A 25,670-nucleotide genomic window follows, 5' to 3' on the forward strand; every position below is an offset into this window, starting at 1 on the left:
AATGTTTCATCTACATAGTCTATGGAATTTTGTCACAGCAGCCCAAGCTGAATGATGAACACCAGTGAAGACAGAAACTCATTCCCAGAACTGGGACACTGAAAGTTGCCAGTCCTAAGATGGGGACTGTGAGCTGAGCTGAGGCAGATGAGGAGAGTGGGGACCCCCACACATGCCCAATTAGGAAATTGCAATCATCACTCCATGACAGCAAAGCAAGCAGGTTGAAGGGTGCCTGTGCATCTCAGGATTTCAAGCACATGTTTATAGAGGCTTTCGCTTTAGGACTTGATTAAAAAAAAAAAAAAAAAAGGACCAGGATGTTATTTGGCAGTGGAGTCTTCTATTGGACTATAGTAAGGTCCTATAAGAAATACATACTCTTTCCCTGGCTGATGTGGCTCAGCGAATTGAGCACCAGCTTGTGAACCAAAGGGTTGCCAGTTCAATTCCCAGTCAGAGCACATGCCCGGGTTGTGAGCCAGGTCCCTAGACAGGGCACGTACATTGATGTTTCTCTCCCTCTCTTTCTCCCTGCCTTCCCCCTCTCTCTCAAAATAAACAAATTAAATCTTTAAAAACAGAAAAGAAATACATACTCTTGTCTCAGCTGCCTGCTCTGAAAGCAGAAAGCAAAGAAAATGCAGATTTGTGTGAGGCAGGATTTCCAGAGTCAGTGTCAAAAGAGCCAGATTTGTAGCCCCAAGATAATAAACTCAGTAAGAACAAAGATGGGAAACATGAAGATAATAATGTGTCCAAGAGCACACTCGTGGTTATAAGGTACCTGTGGTCAAGGGTAAATTGGCCCCATGGTACTAGACAGATGTCCACGCTAGACAGAAGCCACAGAGCCAAAAGTGAAGGCGATAGGCAGAGCACCGTGGCATTTTTCTACAAGACTGGCTCCCTTTGGCTAGAGACAAGGTCTCAGGGAACAAGCTCTGGAGTGAAAAGATCATGTCCACGGGCACCAGCAGCCCACGGAGGGGTGGCCAAAAGAAATGTCAAGCCTCGCAAGCCTAGATCTGACCTATGTCACCCACCTAGCCAGCAATCGATTTCTGCAACCTCCTGCTTTCTGTCCTCTGCCTGTCGTGAGTGGGCTTCCCCTCAGGCTCAGGGACCACAGCTTAGACCTGGGCTAAGCCTCCTGCATCCTAGTCAGGCTTGGAATTTTCTTCTTTCTTGCTTTTTAGTTTCCTTTTTTTATTTTTCTAATATTATATTAGCTTCATGTGTACGACATAGTGATTTAACATTTATATACTTTACAAAGTGACCACCACATACACCTAGCAACCAATAGTCACGGTATATAGTTACTACGATTTCATTGACCCTATACCCTATGCTGTATATTACATCTCCATGACACACTTTATAATAGAAAGTTTGTTTCTTAATCCCTTCCCCTTTTATACCCATGCCCCCACCCCTCTAGCAACCATCAGTTTGTTCTCTGTATCTATGAGCTTGTTTCTGTTTTGTTTGTTTGTTCATTTGTTTTGGTTTTTAGATTTCACGTGTAAGTCAAGTCATATGTCTTTCTCTGCCTGACTTATTTCACTTAACATAATACTCTCTAGATCCACCTATGTTGTCACCAATGGCTAGATTTGATTTTTTCATGGCTCTGTAATATTCCATTGAATGCACGTGCCACTTCGTTCTTCATTCATCTATTGATGGGCACCTACGTGGTTTCCATATTGTTTCTTTTTTTTCTTTATTGGTGGAGGCATTTTTTTTCTATTGCAAAATAAAACAGACATTGAAAACTACTAAAGCAAATAGATGGCTTAATGAATTATCCTAATGCAAACCCCTGTTGATGCCTCCCTGAGGCCCACCTCCCCATATCACCAGTAATCTCTAAGAACCTGCCCTCCTCCTGGACTGGCCCCTCACACTCTCAGCCCACTTGTGGCCAGACCTGCACATCTAATCATACTGCAGAGAATAAGCCCACCCAGGTGTTGTCTGTAAAGGGACCCAGGAAATACAAATCATCTATTAAAATCCTTCCAAACTGTTTTTAAGATGCACGTATAAGGTGATGGCATTTATACTGATCATTCACTTAATTATTTGACAACAACAAAAACAATAATAATTGTAGTTATAAAATAACTATCAAAAGTCAGGCACTGTGCATATTGTCTGATTCCTCTCAGTACTTGTGAGATACTATTCATCTTTTATAAGTTGGTGGACTGAGTCTGAAAAGTTTTGTTGTTTTTCCCAAGATCTCGTGACCAGTGTCAGGATCTCAGTCTCGGTCTGCCTGATGCGGGAGCCTAGACTCTTCCCGATTACACCACTGCATACGTCAGTGAAAGGTGGCAGAATATGCCACCTCAAAATATGCCTCTTTGGCATAAGGATTATTTTGAGCTGATTATTTTGAGAAACTACAGATCTAGGACAAGCTCTGAAAACAGAGTAGAAACTACCCTTTTATAAGTTCGATGTACATTAGAAAGAGGACCTGTACCAGGAAAAGAGCTATTGGCAGAGATCACTTCTTCATCTAGGAGACTTAACTACATGGCAGAGCAACTTTCTTTTTCTCACCTTCCATGAATTGCCATACACCTCCCACCTTGGAAGCTCCTGCTATCCCTTTCCTTGGATCAGTATCCCAATTGTCTGCCTGCCTTTTGAGTCTCCTATCTTTGCGGGGTTCCTGTATGTACATACATAGGTACATAATTACATTTTTTTCTCTTGTAAATCTGTCTTTCATTTAAAAAGGGGGAGATCTTCAGCCAGGAACCTAGGAGAGTATAAGGAAAATTTTGTAGATGAGACTTTCAATGAATTAGATTTAAGTAGATTTTCAATTAATGTGTACTGAGCACGTATTACAATCAAGGCACATACAAAATGAAATGAATCAGCGATTCTTCCTGCAAGACAATGAAAATCAAAGAGAGCCCTCAAAGAGTATATAAATAATTCTGAGAAAGATACACACACACACGAACTAAAAAGTGATACAGATAAAGTGCCACAGTGGCTCAGAGAAAGAAAAGCTCGCCCATCTTGATAACCACGAAGGGCTCCATGAGGAAGGGCACATTTGGGCCTGGGTGGACACGTACAGATGTTCAAAGGAAAGCTGAAACGTGTAAGAGCAACAGATTTCTCTTCTGACTTGAGTATCGAACACCTGCCAGTGTGGGGCTCCCTATAGGTCACTAGCACACGCCACTGACTACCACCACTGCTCTAGGATGTCAGGCGGCAAGTGTTCCTGCCCACCAGGCGGGGCCTGCAGCAGACTGCGACTGCGCCACACATTGCCTGGGCTCAGCACTCAGGGACGTCCTGGCTGCCTTTGCCCATCCACCTCCCTGCACTGGAATTAGATAACTTTCTTTTTTCACTAAATCACCCATTATAAAACACTGTTACTTACCGGCATTTTTCAAACCGTTTCCTCAATCACAAATAGATACTGAGGAAACTGTAACTGCATTACACTATGATTTTCTTCTGAGCCCTACACCCATGTAGGACAGCCTGTTCTGGGTCCCTACCAAAGTTTCTTCTATATGGCACCCTGCATGTGCAAAAACATAATCAACCATAAAGTAGGTTTCTTTTCGTTCCCAAAGACCAAAACTAATCTAAAGGATTTCAACTTAAATTATCTTTTATACTTATTGAACTCTTAAGATACTCAAAGAACTGAAATAGAGGGCAAGGTGAGTGAGCTTACTACCTTCAAGGACCCACATGGAAAGTTACATAACAATGTAAATCATTACATGATAATTTTTTCTGTCAATTGTTGACTTTCCTATGTTCTCCACTAGACTGAGAACTTCTAGGGATGATGATATTCAATATGTTTAACTTGATCATAGGCTCACTGTCTGGCATTTTGAAGGCTTTCAACTAATGTTGCTACATGATGAATAAATAGAATAAGTCAATAGTAAATAGATGAAAGGCTGGATGAATAGGTAATAAAGGAATGGAGAAATGGATAGATGGGCAAGGAATGGACAGACTAATAGGAGTCCAGGATAGGAAGAAATTACGCTGTTGGAGTATAAAGTGGGAATAAAGACTGGAGTTGGATTTATCAATAATAAAAATGTAGATAAATCCTCACACTCAGGAATCTTTCTCTCTGATTTACTTGTTCTTTCCAAAATCAGACTATATCTGAGAAACTCATTCTCTTCACCTCTTTACCTCCAAATTGCCCAGTCCACTCCCCACCAGCACTACCTCCATCTCAAGCTACCCATCCTTCAAAATCTAACTCAAGACAAAGTAAACGGCTAAAAAAATGTGGTCCATCTATAAAACAAAATACTTATCAGCAGTACAAAAGAATGAAACTACAGACATGAATGACCCTCAAAAGCAGTAAGGGAAAGAAGCCAGACACAAAAGACTATACATATGATTCCATTTATCTGACATTCTGGGAAAGACAAAACTTTAGGGTCAGAAATCAGATCAGTGATTGTCAGGAGCTGGGAGAAGTGAGGAGAGAATCAGCTACCAAATGACACAGAGAACTTTGGGAGTCGTGAATAATTCTCTGACTTGATTATATGAAACCTCATACATTTGTTAAAATCCTCAAGCAACACTCTACATCTAAAAAGGGTGAATTTCGCTGTATGTAAATTATACCTTAATCACCCTGGCTTTTTAAATAGCCTGTTGGGGAGAAATTTTTTTCTTCCACCTTTCTAGGTTCTTTCACTGGTCAAAGGCAATGAGACCCAAGGACTAGACAGGCACTTGAGGCTCATAGGCCATCCTGAGCTAAGGAATAGAATAGGGGCCTGGGGCTTACTTCAAAGGGGAAAAGAGCAATTCACAGGGCATTAAGCAGAGCAGGTGTTTGGTAATTAGATGTTTGTTCTGCCATAAGATAGATCATTCAGATAAAAGGTTACCAACTTAAATTCACCTCTTGAAAACTTACCATGACCAGTCTCTGCTTCATCATCCTCCTTCCTCATTCACCAATTAACTATGCCTTGAGGGCACCCCTTCTATTATTGTCTTAAAATATTAGGATTTTTATTTCTTTTTCACATGTCTAGGTGTTATGTCCCCAGCCAGATAATAAATCCTTGGAAACAGAAATTGTGTACTATTATGCATCCTTCATCCACAACCCAGGTCACTTACTGGCTCATCAAACATGAGAAATGTCTAATAAATATCTACAGATCTGAGTAAAAACCAGCCAAGTGCAGATGTTGGGCACTGCTTCAATTCATAGTTGAGTGTGCTAAACAGGCGGACCCATTAATCACCAAATGCACCAGCAAAAGATATTTCATGAAAATGGAAACAAAAAAAGAGCTAGGATAGCAATACTTATACCAGACAAAATAGACTTCAAACAAACACCTATTTTTAATTTCTGAAAATAAAACGATGGCCATTTCCCTCCCAGTATTTCCTCAAATTTCAGTATGTGCCACTATCTTTTCTTTCCACCACTCCGACTGTGTGCACCAGCCATTCACTCATTTCACCCTCAGGCAGCTCTCTAGTGCATTCATCACTGACAAAATACAAGACATAAGATTTCTTAGTAAACCCAGGCCAACTTGAAGACCCTCACAGGAAGCACCTATGGTGCTGATACCACAGGTGCTGATACCTTCTTTCCCAGTCCATTGTTCTATTTCCTTTGCTGATGACCACTGACCTCATTACGCCCAGTGTTTTAGTATTTTAGAGGAAAAAATGTGACATAGGTAATTTATCAGACTCAACAAAATCACATTCCTATTTTAACTTTACAAAATCTGACCATGTTTATTTCATTCTCCTTATATCCAAAATGCTGGAATTTCTGATTTCCAAACTTGCCTATTTTCTTTTTTTCTTTTTCATTCTGCAATGTAAAGTTCTTTTCAATAAAAGTACAGCTGACATATAATATTATATTAGTTTCAGGTGTACAACACAGTGATCTAACCTTTATATACCTTACAAAGTGATCACCACAAGAAGTCTAGTAACCACCTGTCATTGTACAAAGTTATTGTGATGTCACTGACTGTATTCCCTGTTCTATACTTTATAACCCTGTGAGTTACTTATGTTTATAACTGTAAGTTTGTACCTCTTAGTCCCCTTCACCTCTTTACCCACCACCCAACCCTCTGGCAACTATCAGTTTGTTTCCTATGAGCCTTTTGTTTTGTTTGTTCATCTGTTTAGTTTTTTTAGGTTCCACAGATAAGTGAAATAATATTTGTCTTTCTCTGATTCATTTCACTTAGCATAATACCCTCTAGCATTATCCATGCTGTCACAAAGGGCAAGATTTCATTCTTTTTCATGGCTGAGTAATATTCCATTGCATGTGTATGCATGTGTGTGTGTATCCACTCTTTTATCAACTCCTTTATCCTCTCATCTATTAATGGACACCTAGTTTGCTTCCATATCTTGGCTATTGTAAATCATGCTGCAGTTAACATAAGGATGCATGTATCTTTTCGAATTAGTGTTCTGTTTCCTTCAGATAAGCATCCACAGGTGGAATTGCTGTGTCCTTCTTTGTCTCTTACTATAGCCTTCACTTTAAGTGAAAAAGAAGAGTCCAAAACTAGAAATTAAAAAATATATGAAAGAAAAAGAATCTCACTAGTAAAGGCAAACATGTAGTAAAGATAGTAAGCCAACCACTTATAAAGCTAGTATGAAAACAATTAAAATGGCAATAAATACACACCTATCAATAATTACATTATTTTTTTAATGCAAATCATGGAGAATCTTTTATTTTTTTATTGTTGTTCAAGTACAGTTGTCTGCATTTTTCCCCCACACCACTCCCCCTGACCCCAGCCATCCCCACCTTTCTCCCCTGATCCCACCCTCCCCCATCAATAATTACTTTAAATGTAAATGGACTAAGTACTCCATTCAAAAGACATAGGGTAGCAGAATGGATTTAAAAAAAAAAAAAAGACCCTTACATCTGCTGCCTACATAAGACTCACTTCAGATGAAAAGACACACAGAGACAGAGAGTAAAGGGGTAGAAAAAGATATTTCATGAAAATGGAAACAAAAAAAGAGCTAGGATAGCAATACTTATACCAGACAAAATAGACTTCAAACAAACACCTATTTTTAATTTCTGAAAATAAAACGATGGCTATTTCCCTCCCAGTATTTCCTCAAATTTCAGTATGTGCCACTATCTTAGATTACTTGTCTCATCAAATACTTTTAAAAGAAAATATAATCTTTGTTAGTCTCTGGAACGGGCAGGCCATGTGTCCTATGGCCACAGAAGTTTTTCTCACACTATGGAGGTTTGCCTCCGCCCTTTAACCGGTTTCCTCTTGGACTTCTCCTAGCCTCCTTGGAGAACCTATTTTCCATCCAACTGTTAGAGGCATCATGTTCTGCAGGCACACTTTTACACACACTTCCCCTTCTACCCTTACCACCCTGTAGCTGCTCCTGTGTCCAGGCCACTTCTCCCCAGAGGAGCCCTCCTGACCAAGGGTACCAGAGTGACCTTGACTTGCCCTCCAAGTTTCCCACCTTCTCATTGGGGCAGGATGCTTCCTGCCTGCCTGCCTTCCTCCCTTTCTTCTTTCCTTTCCTAACTCTGACATTAAATAAGAAAATTAAGACAACAATGTCTCCACCAGAACAACCTTGACCACAAAAGTATTTGAAAATATTAGTAGAGAAAAACATTTAATTAATATATAGAAATATTTTCAGGTTAAACAAAAGGAACACTTAGCTTAAATTTTTCTCATTTACAAAAACTCTTGTAATTACAAAATTATCATTAGAATGTTAGGAAGTTAGAACTCTGAGTAATGTTTTAGTTACTTCACTATTTTTCCTATTTTCTGTGGTGTTCCAGGGAAAGTTGGTGAAAGGGTTTGTTATTTATAGTCATTTTATTTTATTTTTTAATATTTTTATCCTCATCTGAAGACATGCCTATTGACTTTAGAGAGAGGGAAAGGGAGGGAGAGAGAGAGAAACATCCATCAGTTGTCTCCCATACACACCGAAACCAGGGACTGAACCTACAACCGGATGTGCCCCAGGAATCAAATCCGCTGACCTTTTGGTTGGGACAACACTCCAACCAACTGAGCCACACTGGCCAGGGCATTTTAGAGAGTAGGGAAGGACTCAAAAGCCGTGAGGCTGTGCATGTCTAACAACACCCACCAATATGAAACAAGAGCCCTAGGTGGTGAACACCAGGGCACCGCCCAACATCCCTCTCTCCACCTGCTCAGGCCTTCACTCTCCTCAAGTGGAAAAGTGCTAAAGCTCACCTGGGTCATAACTAAGACTTGCAGAAGCAAGTGTTTAGAAATGAGTATGTAGAAACAAAAAAGAAATGTTTAAGACATAGAAACATGTCCACTGAGACCCTGCTACTCAGACCTGTGTGCACTATTCTAATTCCTGTTAAAACACAGTCTGGGGCTCATGACCGCTCACCACTGCCCTAAGAAATCCTCAACGGCTTTCTAGGCAGAACAGCCTCAGCAAGGTTTTCTTCATTTATTTAGTGTGTTAGTTCCAAACATAGAATGAGCTGCTCTCTTTACTTTCAATGCCAAAGAAGTAGGAGAATTTTCCCCTAAGGCGCAGAGAGAGAGTGATGAATCCTGTATTCACAGGATCAGCTGAGGAGTCAGGAGGTGCTGAAAGATGTGCTCTGTAGGGGAAATCAAAGTAGAAAAAGAAGAGACAACTAAATTGTTTCAGAATCTGATGTTTATTAGGTGGTCCCATCTTTCATGCTAGTGATGAGAGAAAATGACAGTTTTTTATTATAATTTAAATATTATATTGTTATTCTATTACAGTTGTCCCAATTTTTCCCTGTTTTTTCCCCCTCCACTTTGCCCTCCTCCCACTCCCACAGGCAATCCCCACACTGTTGTCCATGTCTGTGGGTCATTCATATATGTTCTTTGACTAATCCCTTCACCTTCTTTCAACCAGTCCCCACCCCCAATTTGGATTCCAAGAGGAAAACATCATCCCTATTAATAGTCAAACTACTTCTCAGCTTAGCATATTTTGGTTAAAAAGAATAAACCTGCCTGCCCCGTATCCCCTCCAGTGAGCAGGGTGGCAGGAAGGCTGGGTAACCATGCTCTGCATAATCACTGCATTCCTCTAAGTTTCCCAAAGCATCAGAACTAGACATCATGACATCATAAAATGGTTCTGGTTCACAAGAAGAAGCAAATTCTCTTGTGTATTTGCTGATGTGTGCAGAATTTTGTAATGCTCTTTAAAAATTAAGCCTACTACAATTGTCATTTGCCTTTCCAAAGACATTTATATGCATATAGTTAGAATTCACACCACCTGGGGAGAACTTAACAATCTACTTATACACAAAATGAAATGGAGGAGGGTCAGGCCCTATATCCCTTGCATATTATCCTTGAAATAATTACAATATATTAATGTCATTGTTTTAATTATTAATTTTATAATATTTCTTTAGTAACCCTAAGTTTCAGGTAGTGTCAAGTGCCTCATATAAGGCACTATCATATAAAAATATGGTATTTATACTATCATATAAAAGATAAGATAGTATCTTATCTTTTTTGGGTCTCTCGATAACCAGTGAGGTAGGTAGTATTACCACCCACATTTTACAGATGAGGAGAGCAGAGCTGAGAGATTCCCCCAGGACAGCCAGGTAGGAGGTGCCAGGGTCAAAACTCAAAAACAGGCCTGACTACAGTCATCTAGGCTATGCCCTGACTGAACACAGACCTGCAGTCGGCCTCAACTACAGCACAAATCAAATGATGACGGAGTATGGACTCTGGCTGGCTTCCCCGTCTCAACCAGCATGGACTCATTCAAGTCAAGGAAGGAAAGAGCAGGAAAAACAGCTCACATGGCTAACGTGGTCTACTGCAATGCCTCATGAGGCTTGTGCCACAAGAGCTGTTTGCGTGGAAGGAAGGAAGAGCAGTCCAGCTCCAAAGACTAGTCATTGAGCGGGCACCTGCCAGCGTCCACCCTCCCTGTGCTCCCTGAAGACAGTGTGCACGCTCCTTGAAGCTTTGCTTGGCCCCCTCCAGGGACTCTCAAATGAAAAAAAAAAAAATGAGTTTTAGAGTAAAAAAGCACCAGTAATGAGAAAGCAAACAGAGCTCACACTCAAATAAAAAAGTGATCAGAAAAAGACTTTGAAATAAGTCTCCTCCTGGAAATGAGTGAGTATTTAATACATGAAGCAATGCTAGACTATAATGAAAAAAAAATCAGTTAGAGACCTTGGAAATAGAATATGTAATTGTTGAAATGAAGAGTCAATACATACTAAAAACTAAGAAGAAGAAAAACAAAAGAAGAGAAAACCAAAGCTGAAGAGTTAATTACTGAACTGGAAGATGACACCAAGCAATTCTCCTAAACTGGAACATAAGGAGATGAAAGTATAGATAGAATTCAGACACCTGGGGGCAGAGACAGAGGGGCCAACTGCAGACTAATTGCAGGTGTGGGCAAGAAGAGGAAGAGTACAGGGAGACAATACTTGGCAATGTAAGACATGAGAATATCCCCCCAGAAAGACACAGTTGTCAGATTGAAAGGGACTTCCACTGCTGAGCTTTTAAGTAATGGGGGAAAAAATACTGTGACTATCATATTGAAATTTGAGAATGTCATTAAAAACAAATCAAAAAGAAAAATAGCTTAGCTGCAAAGGAATCAGAGTGACAGTGATTCTTATTGGCAAATCTGTGTGCAGGAAAATAATGAAGTAGAATGCTGGGAATCGCCCTGCCTGGTTTCAGAGACTGTAACCCCCCATGGCTAAGGCTGAGTGAGAGACCTTGAGACCCTAGGCCACTAAGGAGACAAAGCCTATCTCCCTGGCAGGAGCACCATTTCTGCCCACTTTAGTTCACCCTGCCTGGCCCCCAGTGCATAGCCGGTCAGCCAATGACAGGTAAGATTCCTCAAGGGAGGGACAACCTAAGACAGGCATAGTCATGAGGGGACCCTCAGGGAAGGACTTGGGGGGCTATGGAGAAAGGGAGTGATGGACCCTCACCCCTCAGCTTTGACATGGCCTGAGTCCTCATTCTGTCTGCAAGAAGTCTCCTAATCTCTTGGCTGCCTCACTTCCCCTGCTCAACCGAAGACTGAAACAAAGCTGGAGGTGGGTGAGGCCCAGTGCTGGAAAGGGGGAATTCCCCGAGGTGATCAGGCCTAAGAAAGAATGCATAAAATCCTGTGAAACCTGCTATGCTAATACCCTCAATTTAAATGATAAGGGTCCAAGCATGAAATGAGTTTGTTTCCCCACAGTTTTATGGTCCTTTAGCTACCTGACCCTGACTCAAAATAAGCCCTCAGAGTTCTTTGTTCTTTGAATGTTATCTATTTCATTATTGCTGCCTGACAATGATTGATGAGCTTTCCATATACGCCCTGTATTCCTATGCAAATTAAGCCAATAAAAGCCTATCAAGGCAAGGGTTGGGGCGCTCTCCTCCTGAGGCACTCTGAGGTGCTCTCCCCTTGTGAGTGGTTGTGCTGTTCCTTTTCCTCCACAGGACTTGGTAGTCCGTGTGAATTTGTCTCATCTCAGCCACAATGCCATGGATACTGCTTTCCAGTGTCTGCATCAGTAGAACCCTTAAAATGCTGAACAAAAAGAATTCGGAGAACTCCGTATTCAGCAAAACTATTGCTTAATTAGGAGGGTGACATAAAAGCATTTTTGGGGACACAAAGAATCAGTTTACCACTCACAGATGGCCACTGAGAGATCCTAGGGGATCTAAGTCAACAAGAAATTAGTAATTGCCTGTTGACTATTTTCTGGAACCAACTCAGGTGATGTCAAAGAAGAGAATGGGGGAGGGAGTAAAACTGTGCCAAGGTTTTTGTCTTCTTGGGAGGAGGAGCTCACTATGGAAAGGAAAAGGACATACATACTGAATAATTCTAGCCATTGTTAGGGGGAAAAAAAATAAGTAAATATGTGTATTTATAACTTACTTACTTAGAGTACTCTCTAGAAGAAAAAGTTTGCATGTACAAATTTCAAAAAGCTAAGGAAAAATATTATCAAAGAAAACTTGAAACACCAAAAGCATAATTCAATTTGGATTTTGTTACATTAAAAACTTGTGCTCTGCAAAAGACAATTAAAAAATAAAGCCTCAGACTGGGAGAAAATATTGGCAAAACAGATACCTGATAAATGACTTGTACCTAAAACAAATAAAGAACTCTTAGAACTCAACAATAAGAAAACAAACAACGTGATTTACAAATGGGAAAAAGATTTGGATAGATGTTTTACAAAATAAGTAATACAGATGTCAAATAAACACATGAAAAGATGCTCCACACCATGTAATTAGGTAATTGCAAATTAAATCAACAATGAAATACCACTACACACCTATTAGGATGAAATCCAAAACACTGACAACACAAAATGCTGGTGAGGATGTGGAGAAACAGGAACTCTCATTCACTGTCGGGAAATCAAAATGGTATAGACACTTTAGAAGACAGTTTGGCAGTTTCTTATGAAATTAAATATGCTCTTACCATATGATCCAGAAATCATGCTCTTCGGTATTTACCCAAAGGAGTTGAAAGCTAATGTCCATAATGTCCACACAAAAACCTACACATGGATTTTTATAGAGGCCTTGTTCATAATTGTCAAAATTTGGACTCAACCAAGATTTCCTTCAACAGGTTAATGAATAAATAAACTGTGGTATATCCAGACAATAGAACATTATTCAGGGATTTTTTTTTAATGAGCTATCAATCCATAAAAAGACACGGAGGAATCTTAAGTGCATATCACTAAGCCAAAAAAGCCAGTCCAAAAAGGCTACATTCTGTATGATTCCAACCAAATGATACACTGGAAAAGGCAAAACTATGCTGGCAGTAAAAAGATCAGGGGCTGGGGCGAGAGGTGATGAATAGACAGAACACACAGGGTTTTTAGGGCAGTGAAAATACTCTGCATGATACTGTAATGGTAGATGTATGTCATCATACATTTGTCACTGTGCAACACTATAGTGCGGACCTTACAGTGTGACGCTACAGCAGTGACTGCAGAGTTAACACAGACATCTTCACATCTAAGACGCCACTTCAGCATAATATTGCTGGCATTGCCCTGGTGTATCTTGTCAACATATCATCGCACATAAGACAGTCTGGATAATGGACTTAGAATTACGGAATATGTCTCCTGCCCTGGGCACTTCAGTCATACTCCACAGCCATGCTCATAAAGCCAAGACCTCCCCTGAAATATATCACAGACTATGGACAACACAGCTCTACATTACACAGACTCACAGACTGAGGGTCCAATCATATCCCGAAGCACAGTCACCACACAAGGTGTCAGACCACTAGTCACAACACAAGTATCATCTTGGTTACCAACATTGTATTTATCATCACAGCCCGTAATTTCATCAATGTACTTTAAAAGAAATTCCTAAAAACTCAATGCCATGAACAATCTAAAAAGTCTAGCTTCATCCCCTGGTAATCAATCCTACTTTATCTTCTCACCAAGACTCAGAGTCACTAGCAGCCTGATAGGATATAAACACTGCCTCCTTGGATTGTTTTCTTTTGCATTTACTTCCTCTGTTTTTCTGGGACACATATTTGAAAAAGTGATACACTGTGGAGAAAATATACACTAAGAGGGGGCCTTGTTTAAAATGTGTTGCTTTAAAACAAAATATAACCAGAGACATTGAAGTTAAGAACAATCTAACAACAGCCAGGGGAGAGTGGGGTGGGGACAGTGGGAAGAGGGGATTACAGGAAGTACTATAAAAGACACATGGACAAAATCAAGGGGGAGGGTGGAGGTGGGGGAGGGAGGTGGGTTCAGCTGGGGTGGGGTGGAGGGATGGGGAGAAAGGGCATACAGCTGTAATTGAATAACAATAAAAATTTAAAAACAAAAAAAATAAAAATAAATAAATAAAATAAAATGTGTTGCTTTAAAAGATCTCAACTTCAATTATTGACTGGCCTCCCGGGAGAGGAAAGTGCCGCTGAGATGCTGGCTGGCTGTAAAGGAGGTGGTTCTGTGGGCCGTCAGGTTTGCCAGCTGCTCCCCTAGACTGTGCAGCATGTGGTTAAAAGTTCATATAATCATAAATTGCAAGAGCATCATATTGGAAGATCCTGCCTGCAAATACTGACCAATAATATCTGGAAACAGCCAAAAAAACCCTCAAGCAACTAGATTTTATTAGAGAGTAGGTTCAAAGAAATCTAAGTTCACAGTACTAAGACCCAGGTCATTTTCAAAAATCATTTTAGGTGGATATGTTAGATTGTGCCCAAGGGAGATTTTCACCCAGTGTAGATGAAGACAAGATAACCCTGAAAAGAACACTGGCAGAGTCCAGAGGCATGGCTCTTCTCTCTGTCCTTGGAACACCGGGCAAGTCCTGGAACTGACCTTCCTAGCCTTGGTTTCCTCACCTAGAAATGAGTGTGTTGAACTGCCAGATAATTTACTTCTGAAAGTCTGCAATTCCAAGAAGAGTCAATCAAAAGTGTTGTCCAATACAAATAGAATGCAGGCCACATACACAGTTTTTCTAGGAGCCACACTAAAAAAGTAAAAAAAAAAAAAAATACAGAAAATAATTTTTAAATGTAGTTTATTTAACCTCACATAGCCAAAACATTATTTCAGTATGTACTAAACATAAGACAGTGTGAGATGTTTTACATTCCTTTTTGTAGTAAGTCTTCAAAACCCGGTGCGCATGTGACACACAGCGCAGCTCAACTCGCCTTCACACATCACACATGCAGCTGCGGCCACCAAACTGATCAGCATCAGCCCAGAAAGTTGCCTTCAACTTTGACAATGTCAGACTCCAGAAAGGAACACCTGCTCTGTGCAAAGTGCCGTGGGCTCTCTGAAAGACATATATCAGACAAGTGAGATGGAAATGCCACCTTTACACTTGCTCCTCACCGGAAGGAGCTTCTACCTCATTCCCCACCTCTCTGGTTTCTATGTCTACAGCTCGTTGATTCCAACTCAGCCAGTCTCTCCACCCTCCGTATGTCTCAGCTGGAGTACTGTAACAGCCCCAACTGTGCACTTCATTTGTGACCCTCACTGGTCTTCACTGTTCACACCTGGACCAATTTATTCTCACCCACAGTGCCTTCTCAATCGCCCACTCACACTGGCGTCTTTCCTTCCAGAAAACTTGCCTGAACCCTAACATTAAAAACACCAGATAGTGGAAGAATTAAATAGAGCTAAATAAATGTATTTCCACGCATCAGGAAGGGTCAACCGGAACATGAACTTTGAGTGGACCCACAAATCTACTTCCATTATCCTTGCAGGCACCAATGAACAGCACTGGTAATTTGGGAAAGGGACGTGGTGGAGGCAGGGTAAGGAATACAACAGAACCAGCACTCAGGGTACACTCTTAGCGATCCAAATAGAACAGGTAGGGTAGAGGCAGCGGCTGACTGAGTCCTGAGGTTCCAGGGGACAGATGACAGATCACGTGGTCTGCCAGCTACTGTAACTCTATGGGAGCTCAAAAAGGAAAATTCTGTAGTTTAAAAACCAAAGCTGTGTTTCCTCAGTGCATTAGAATAAAGAAAAGAAAATAGAAAAGTGTCTTAAATATGGATAATCTTCATGTGGCTAAAAATGGTTGATAAAAGGCCTGATCCTGTGGCACACTGACCCCAGTATATCATCAACCGGTACACGGTCTCTCCCTTTGAATGCAAATGAACTTCTCCATGAAGTTCAGGTAAGAAGATATCACTTAAGGCCTGGGTGCAAAGCAACCATCTTTGAACTTAGTGTTACGGCTGAGATTACAAACATCAGAACAGAAAAGTACTTACTCCATAGTAGTTTGCTTACCCTAGCTTCCCCGAGGATTAGTCTCGGTAATGTGCTTAAAATATTGACAGTAATCCTGGGATCTCAGCGCTGCTTTTGGCTAACACAGCATGTCCAGAGAGGGAAAAGGGAAAAGGAGCACCAAACATCTCACTGAAAAGTGTGAAATGTGACACTCGCTTTAATTTAGCATAAGATTACAAAAGAGTGGAAAACTTACTTGCAAATGTAAAATGTCTAAATCAAAGTTAATTAGGATTAGATTACTTCTTAGGATGGAATCTGACAATACATCAGATTCTGGAATTTAGAGAGAGGCAGCGAGCAGGGTAAGATGTGAACCTTCGGAGCAAGAAGCTTGCACCCATAAACAATATGCAGGTGTGCACGGGCGTACCACACATGCGGGCACATCTGTGGTACTATGTCGGCCCAGCGAGCCTGCCGTGATTACTGCTGGTGAATAAAGTGTTACTTGTTCACGCTCATGAACTCATCCGTGCAGGGAGACCCAGGTAGCCATGCAGGTGTGACTGCGTCCTTCTGTGTGGTCAGGGTATTCTGCCTGTGCAACGGGCCAGCCCCACTTCAGCACTGCTCTGTCCAGGCAAGGGCCCTGTCCCAGGTCCTGCTTCTGTGTTTGCCCTTGCTGAGGAGGAGGACAAACTCCCCAGGCATGGCTATGAGATCACTTTTATTTGTAGCTTTTCTTAATGGTTGTTAACATTTGCTCTGGGCACTTTTACCGGCCTAAATGGACGTAAATAACCTCCTGTATCCAGGGTGGTATTGACCAGCGGTTATATTTAGTACATGTAAAGATCCAAGGAGGAGAGGTAGACAGACACCCATCTTTAAAGAAGCTCTACAGACATCCTCCCATTAATGTTTAAGAACTTTCTAGAGAATAATTTTAATGTATTTGTCTAACTGGCACCTTTCTAAGGTCAGGGTTTGAGATAACACATCCTCTGGAAAAGTAAAATCAATTATTAAACAACTGAAGCCATCCACTGAGGTGTTTATTGGCCACTGTAGGGTAGAAAATGGCCTTGAAGCCAAGACTACTTTTAACAGAGGTGACAACCTTCAGAGACATTAGAGGATGAGCACCCTATCTATAACCAGAGTTACACAATGCCTGCTACACAATCACATACCTGGATAACGACGTGCAAAGAACACTTAAATTTCCAATAATGACTGCACCTAGTCATGTCCTAGGTAGGCCTCCAGTATGAGATTTAGAGGGAGAAATGATGACAAATGAAGTTTTTGCCAATTCTGCTCTTATGCAGAATAAGTACCTAGGTGGAGGAATTGACCTTGGTTGATGATAGGCAGCATGAGCAATATCCGTCATATTGACAGTAGAAGCTTGATTACATCATTAAGTTCTATTGATGTATTAAATAATTAATGCATGTACTTTTATATATATTATTACTACTCACTAATCACAACAACCCCATGAAGTACAAAATTCATTTTCATCCTCATCTGTAACAGAAGGAAACTTTTCAATGTCATACAGGTAGCAAATGACAGTCAAAATTTGAATCCAATTCTCTCTAACCCTAAAGCCTACTGTTTCGACCTCTATATATACAACTACCTCAAAGAAACGTCCAAACATAACCTAGACCATTAGACCAAGTCCAAGAATAACCCATAACAGAGCTCAGTCAAATCTTTATTGAATACCCAGAGGATAGATAGTACAGAAAATGGAAGAAAGAGAAACTAGGCCCAGTTCTTCTTCTTCTTCTTTTTGTACTCTGAGAGATTGGGGAAGGGAAGGAGAAAGAGCGGGAGAGCAACATTGACAGGTGAGAGGAACTTCGATCAGTTGCGCATTGTCCACTCACTCCCCAAGCAGGAACCAGGCCCACAACCCAGGCATGTGCCCTGACCAGAATCAAACCCATAACCTTTCACTTTGCAGGAAGATGCCCAACCAACTGAGCCACACTGGTCAGTTCTTTATTTCCATTTGAGGAACAGAAAAATAAAACAAAGAAAGAACAAACTGTTCTGTTCAACGTAAGTCTGATTATTGAGTTATGCCAGCTGGAGATGGCAGAAAGCTCAGTGGCTTTGGGAATCAGCTGATCTTGCCGGAAGTTAACCAGCAAGCCAGGGACGTTTCCAAATCATTTTTCTCACCTGTGAAATGAGAGGACTCAACCATCTCTGAGGCTCCATCCAGCCCTCACATTGTAACATTACAGCTCTTCGTACTTTCAGCTGCCCCAGTTCTCTTCATTCTCCCCTTGAAACATGGGACATGTTGCTGCGGGAACACTAAGTCCATGCAGGAACATTACGTAAACAAAATAAAACAAAAAAATACCTTTGATGACCAGGACAGGGCAGAAGAAATGGAACAATGAGTGTGGGGTTTGGAGGAGGACTCTAGGAAGGTTCCTGGTTTGTTTGGTCTGTGCCATTGCTGCCTGCCTGCTCTTCATTGCTAATCTTTCATCATTTAGCCAAATCCATACATTCAATAAGATAGGGACTGGAAGCTTCCACCCGAGACACTGCTGATACCATAGTCCATAAAAAACAGCTCCCCTTCCTCTCTGTCATCACCACTCACCTGCACGCCACACACTGCCATTCACACTCATCGACCTCACTACCAACTCCTGTGCGTGCACTGTCCATGAATGTCAACACAGGGCAGGATAAGAGAGTTGATAGCACTCTTCCCACCTGCTAGAACCAACCATGAGACTATTGAAAGCACCCCTGCCCCGCCCTCTATCTCTAACACCAGTAGCAGTGCCTGGCACAGAGCAGGCACTCAATACGTATTTGCTAAAATCCACAACTCCATTTCTACCATCTCCCTTGTCTCCCGTAGTACTAAAAGGCTCCGCCTTGATCAGATTAGAAGCTCCATAAAGGCAAGACCTCCCTCACACCTTATTAGTCTTTGAATTCTCATCCCCTGGTAAAATGTCTGAGACACGCTGGCACAAAATATAGCTTTTATTAGAACCAACAAAAGTACAACTCAATATCCAGGTTAAGAGAGGACTCAAATGTATCTCACAGGCAAGAAATAATAATCCCAGAATTATTTTAACTACGTGGTATGCAGCTCAGAATATAATCTTGAAGCAGACTATGATCTTTGATCCTTCCGTTACTAGTCTATAACAAATTAGAAGCATAATTTTAAGGGAGTAAACCACTGCCCAAGTTCACCCTGCTCTAGACTCTACCAAGATATATCAAGCAGGAGGTCAGGTGCCAAGCACTAAGCTTAGTAAACAGAGAGGTTCTGCTCTGTTAACAAAAATCGGTGGTGCACAATGAAATTACAATACTGTAACTCAAATGTCTTGAATGGGAGTATATTACATGACAATTATTTTCTTTTGATGAAAAATCACTATGGTTTGTTTTAATTCAACTTTTTGAGGTCATTTTAGATTCACATGAATTATAAGAAATAATAGAGATTCTTTTTTATCTTTTCCCCAGTTGCCCACAATGGTAACATCTTGCAAAACTGGTGATGGGTAAGTCAAGACGTGGCACATTTCCATCACCACGTGGATCCCTTTTACCAGGTTGCCCTTTTATCCATCCTACCCCCACACCCACCTTCACCCTTGGCAACCACTATTATTACCATTCTCCATTTCTATAATTTTGTCATTGCATGAATGAGATAGAGATGGGATCAGACATCATGTCACCTTCTGGGACTGGGCATTTTCACTCTGTGCAATTAATTCCCTGGAGGTCAGTGCAAGTTGTTGGGTATCCCAGCAGTCGGCTCCTTTGTCTTGCTGAACAGTGGGTGGAGGTGCCACCATTTGTTTAGTCATCCGGCCGTTGAAGGACATCTGGTTGTTGACTATTACAATGAGAACTACCATGAATGTTGATGTACAGGTTTTTGTGTGAATGTTTCCTTTTTCTTGGAAATACATGCTCAAGAATACAATTGCTGTGGCGATACTGCCACTTTGTGACAGTATTCTAAATAGACCCCATCTCTTAAAACCATCCTTTTTGTTTTGTCGAACTTGCAGCTTGTCATCGGCAAGGTCCCCTACATCCTCCACCCCTGGACTTCTGGCCTTCATTTCTCTGCCCTGATGACTCTGCTTCTCATTGATCTCAGATCACCGTCCCTCCTGTCTCCCTAAAACCCCTCACCTTCACGTGCATGCCATCAACTGTACGACTGCGATATTAGTCTTAAAACATCTCTGGAATTCATATCCTCCTCCAGCGACCACTGGATTTGCTCTCCCCTTTTTCTACAAAATTTACCCAAAAGAGTTTTTTGGACATGCTGTTCCCATTACCTGTCCTCTTATACTGTCTGGAAACTGCCCTATAGACATTCATCCCAATGATGATATAGAACAGCTCTTTTCAAGGTCACGGATGACTTCCACATTGCTAAGTCAAACAGTCGGTTCTCAGGCCTGGTCTTTCTTGAGCTCTCAGCAGCACTGGGCACAGCTGGACACTCCCTGCTTCCTGCACATCTGCCCCCACACTGAGATACTGAGCATGCCTCTCAGGGTCTCCTCTGACCTCACTGACCATCCTGTCAGCCCCATTACTGCTTCTCTAATCTCCCTGACCTTGAAATGGACCTGGTCCAAGGACCCCCCTCTCTTTTCAGGCTGTCTACATAATTTCCAAAACCCAGTGCAAAATGAAAACACTGGCCTCTTGTCTAAAATGTATTAAGGCTCCCAATATAGTGGCAGCAGAGCATTAAAGCAAATGTAGGCATCTTACTGGAGCCAGGACCAGTGCAACTGCATGGTCACTCACCCATGGAGCCTTCCTGCTGTGGACTCTTGAATTTATCTTGTCTAGAACACTCCCTGAACTCTCGGCCATTGATTTTCAACTTTCTTCTGGTAGCACACATAAACTAATTACTAAAATTCTGCAGCATACCAGAAAAAATATATTTTTGCCGATCTGACAAAAATAAATAGGTGTAATTTTGATTTGGATGGCTATTGTGTTGGCTATTGTCATTTTTTATTTAACAATCTTAAGGAAAAGAGGTCAGTGCCCCCGACTACAGGCAGGCACTGCACATTTAAAAAATTCTGGCAGTACACCAGTTGAAAATCACTGCTCTAGGATCATAAATCCAACTGTCTACTAACCATCTGCACCCGGTCCTCGAGTATGCATTTCATGTACTCAAAACCAAATTCCTGACCAGCACCTTCCTCCCTCCGCAAAAACGGAACACTGTTCTTCCTGCGTCTTTCCCAACCCAGCAAACGGCACGTTCTTCCAGTTTCTCAGACCAAAAACCTCCATGCCATCTTAGATTCTCCTTTTACTTAAGCCTCACATTCAAGTCCTGAGCAAATGCTGTTGGCTCTACCTTCAAACATATGGAGGACGTGCACGCTCCCTCTTCTTCACAACCCCCCCCCCCCCCCCCCCCCCCCCCCGCCCAGCATCGCCACAGGAACCATCTGGCACCCGGATTACTTCTGTCCCCTCCCACTGGGCTCAGCCGTTGCTCCCCACAGTTTAGTCTCAACCCATCAGCATCCCCCGCCCCCTCGGCGCCAGTGAGCCTTCTACACTGGGGTCCTCTCAAAATGAATTTGAAGGTGACCTTACATTACTAAAATTTAAGAAACACTGCTCTAAAAGCTGTTTCCCTCTCAGTTTACCCAGCTACAGAAATAGTAAAGTCCCTGGTTTTTATACGCCTGTTTTCTGAAAACAAGAAATGCAAAAATTTACAAGTGGCCCCAGCTCCAAACCACAAACTCGGTGCCTTGCTCGTATCAAACGTCTACCTACAAACTTACCGAGAGTCCTGAAATGGTAAGAAATCTAATTGTTTTTGAAGCTTCCCTTTTGGTTTTTCTTTATCTAACGATCTGGGGAACGCGTCCAGTATCATAATCATATAACATCGAACTAAATCAACAAGACTTTGGTTTCTAAGTATATGAATAAATAAATAAATAAATAAATAAATAACAAAATTCAGACGTGGGGTGGGGGATGCTGTCTGTAGCACCGGGTGGATGGGGCAGCCCAACACCCCGGCGCCCGCCGGCCACGGAATGTGTGCCGGGCCGGAGTGGCTGCGCGGTGCGCGAGCGCGAGGCCCCAGGGCCCCGGGAGCGACCAGCACTCGGGGACCCTCCTGGCTCCGTTCGAGCTCTGCAGCACACCCCGCAAGGCCCGCCGCTGCGGGGAAGGCGAAACGGTCTCTGGGCCTCCGACTGTGCCCCTGCCTCGGGGACTAGCACGGCACAACCGCCACGCACCGCTAGGGCGGGTCCCGGGAGGCCGGGCCTGCGCGCCGCGCGCTCGCTCGCGCACCTGCCCCGGGCGCAGACCCGCGCCTCCGAATCGCTCTCCCCGCCCCCCGGGCCGGCCGTTGGGCTTTTAGGACGTCTCCGCGCAAAGGCGCCCAGGCCCCCAGGTGAGGGCGGCGCCGAGCTTCGGTGGATCGGGTGTCTGAAGGACCCGGGGGCCGGCGCGGCGGGGAGGAGGGCGGGGCAGCGTCACCCGACCGCGCCCGCGTCCGCCCCCTCCCCCCCCCCCCAGCCCCGACCCTTCCCCGCCCCCTCGTCCGTCCTCCTCACCTACGGACGAGCGGATCCTGGACCTCCGCGGCAAGGACATCTTAAGAGCTTTGTCCAGGCGGGAGCCGTTCAGCATCTCGCCCCACTCGGGGGTCGACGCAGTCCCCGGCGAGTGACGGAGGCAGCGTGCAGGCCTGGGCGCAGGACTGGCGACCCAAGAGCCATGGGTCCGACCACAGGCGCGGCCGGGCTGCGGAGGCGGCGGGGAGCGCGGGCGCAGGAGGCTGCGCGTGGGCGCGGCTGCGGCCGGCCAATGCGGCGGCTCCCGCGATCGCCCAGCTGCAGCCCTGCGGGCCCGGGATGCGGGGTGGGGGAAGGGGGTCCGGTCTCCAGCGGGGAGCCAGCGGGCGGTGGACGCGGGCTGCGAAGAATCTGGAACCTTGCTCAGGAAGAACCTGGGATGTTGTGCAATTCTAAGGGCTTTGGTGGCGGAGAAGAGGACGGGGTGGGATGGGGGGGGCGGTTGGCTAGGCGTCTTAGGGGGCAGTTGTAGGAGAGGAGATGGACGTCCCTCGGGTTACCTTTCTCTGTGCCTCTCTGGTACCTATTTTACCTACCTGTCAGTTGTCATTGGAGTGCAGGTGTCTCCTAGGAATAATAGTTAAGAACTCATAGCTCTTCTTTTCCCAGTATCTGTGCTTCCCTGTCAGTTTGGTGGGATCTGTGTATGTTCTTCACAGGAACGTCATTTCTCAAATGACTGAAGTATAGCCTGGAAAAGTGCCTGGGTCTCCAGACTCCTCCCCCCACAGCCTGCCTAGAAGTCTAACTAATGGCATGTTAAAGTTGTAAAAACCCCTAGGGAGCACTTACCACACACACACACACACATACACACGTAGGTACGCACCCCAACACACTCACACCTTCCATAAACAAAATCATTGAAAGGTGAGGTGACTTGTCCAAGGTCACTTGATCTATTTTTGTTTTTATTTTTAGTTAATGTTCTAACTGCGATTCATTCTTCTGATCACAGTTCCATAAAAAAAAAAAAAAGAAACCTGTATATTCTTAATATCTGAAGAAATTCTGACTTCAGAATGGAAAAAAAAGATTAAGAGTCAGACTGCATTTACTGCTATGATCAATACGTTGCATTTAACATACGCTTCCGGGACTGACAAGGAGGAGAGCGGAGTTGAGCACGAAGAATCAGGGCGAGGAAGACAGAGCACTATGGCCCCCAAACTCCTACCCGCCAGCCTCTGCCAGGAGGATTTTCTTAGAAAAAAATGCAGGAGGAGGGACATCTTGCTTTGTGAGCTGTAGGCTGGCGATTTTAGCTTCAAGTCAGATTCCTTGCCTATCTATTCTGGGCCCACAAAATAAATGTTTCTGATAAGAAATGAGTCTTTAGCAGGCAGGGGGCCTTCATAGCTGCTGCAAGTGATCTTACAGCTGGTTAATCTTAGCAATGAGTTTGTCAAAAACTTTGTCACTAATGAATCAGTAAACTTTTTTATTAATAATAACCCCTTGAGGACCTAAGCAGAACAGAAGGGAACTTAAGTGATACTCCAACTTTAAGGTAAATAGAAAAAAAATTTCCATAACTAAATGGGAACAGAAAAAGTAGATAGATGTTGTTTTTAATTTGTACAAACAAACCTGATTATGTTAAGTAGAGAACATTTGCCTTCCACCACAGATTGATGCAGTAATCCTACCCTAATTTATTGCAACCCCAACCACATCATGAAATGGGGTTGTTGCTCCTGCTTTCATATTTATCTTCCAGTAATCAAAACTGCCCTGACAGCTTTGTAGGGTGTTAAGATACTTCAGTTGTACATCACGTAGATCAGAGAATAGATGTCAGAAGTGGTTGATGGATGTCTCACTTGAACTTTTATCTCACTGATTGTCATGGTTAATTCCCCTGACCTTCAGAAGTTAGATTATCACTAGCATGGCATTTGACCACAGAATCCAGACCTAAATCCTATCTTTGAGGTCTTTGAGGGATATATATGCCCAAAGGACAAAAGGTGGCAAATGGTCAGTATGTATTATTAGCCTGAAAATCCAAATGCCAGCATGGATCATTCAGTAACATGCTTGACCTCTCAAAGAAATCCTTTCCCCCTTGTTAGAGACCACCTAGGCTAACATGGAGGGAGACAAAGAAAAGCAAATGCATAATGTAGAGCAACAGGGATAGCCAAAGAAATGTACTTTTTCTCTACCTTCATGGATGCAAAAACTTCTCAAGAAAGAGAGTCTGCTTCAGTTTCCTAGAGCCACCACCCCAGGCATTCACAAGCCAGGTAACAGAAGCAGCCTGCATAAGAAAGAATTCCTGAATAGACAGCCAAAAAGGGTACACACCAAACCCCTAGTACTGTGCGTTGATACGTAGTGAGCTGAGTCACAGTAGCCCTTTTCTTCCTTAGAGATGAAGTGGAGGGAAAAGAAGGATTAGAGTTTTCTTTCCGTGAACGCCAACTGTCTCCATCCTCTCTCACTGTCCTTTGTGCCTCTCTCTCTAGGCGATAAGATCAGCCAAGACATATCCAGTGTCCCAGAGAGGACCCATGCCCTCCAGTGCTGTGACTGCAGAAAGACTGACTTTACTTGTCTCCAAGCTTTCCAAGGAAGGAAATCTGCACAACTTCTCTTGAGAGCACACTCCAGTGTTGAAGAAGTAGGGTTTTCAAGCAGTTCTTCCTATGACCATCTTAACTTTCTTCTATTTTTTTCTATAATATTTTTTTTATTTTTAGTGAGAGAAGAGAGGAAGACAAACATTGATGTGAAAGAAATATCAATTGGCCGCCTCCTGTACGCACCCCAAGAAAAATGAACACATATTTACAAAAAGACATTTAAAATAGTAAGAGTAGCTTTATTCACAAAAGTCTCAAGCTGCAAACAACCCAAATATTCATCAATAGGAAGTGGATAAAAAATTGCAGTATATTCATATAATGGGATATGAGTCAGTAATAAAAAGGAATAACTTCTCAATGTATACAACAGCATAGATGAATCAAAAACATTATGTTGAGTGAAAGCAGGATAGAAGAGGGTAGGTACAGAATGATTCTGTTAAAGTAACTAATCGGCCCAAGATGGAGTCCCTCATGCTAAGACCCACATTAACAAACCAAAAACTTAAC

General features: G+C 42.7%; 1 protein-coding gene across 3 annotated transcripts in view; it reads right to left on the reverse strand.

Moving 5' to 3' along the window:
- The window catches only part of ATP8A2 (ATPase phospholipid transporting 8A2), a 590,644-nt gene extending 567,523 nt beyond the window's left edge, over window positions 1–23,121 (reverse strand). Inside the window, exon 1 of one of the 3 annotated variants that reach the window (XM_053920803.1) lies at window positions 23,106–23,121. Coding sequence is in view for 2 of the 3 variants with exons in the window: in XM_053920801.1 (XP_053776776.1) it covers window positions 22,549–22,624 (76 nt within the window). In the remaining variant the exon portion in view is untranslated. Of the gene's footprint in view, window positions 1–22,548; window positions 22,761–23,105 lie in introns of those variants that run through there. The other 2 variants (XM_053920801.1, XM_053920804.2) reach the window with 2 other exon arrangements.
- Between the last annotated feature and the right edge of the window lie 2,549 nt (window positions 23,122–25,670).

This window comes from Desmodus rotundus, chromosome 3 (genome assembly GCF_022682495.2).
Source record: "Desmodus rotundus isolate HL8 chromosome 3, HLdesRot8A.1, whole genome shotgun sequence".
Lineage (NCBI taxonomy): Eukaryota > Metazoa > Chordata > Mammalia > Chiroptera > Phyllostomidae > Desmodus > Desmodus rotundus.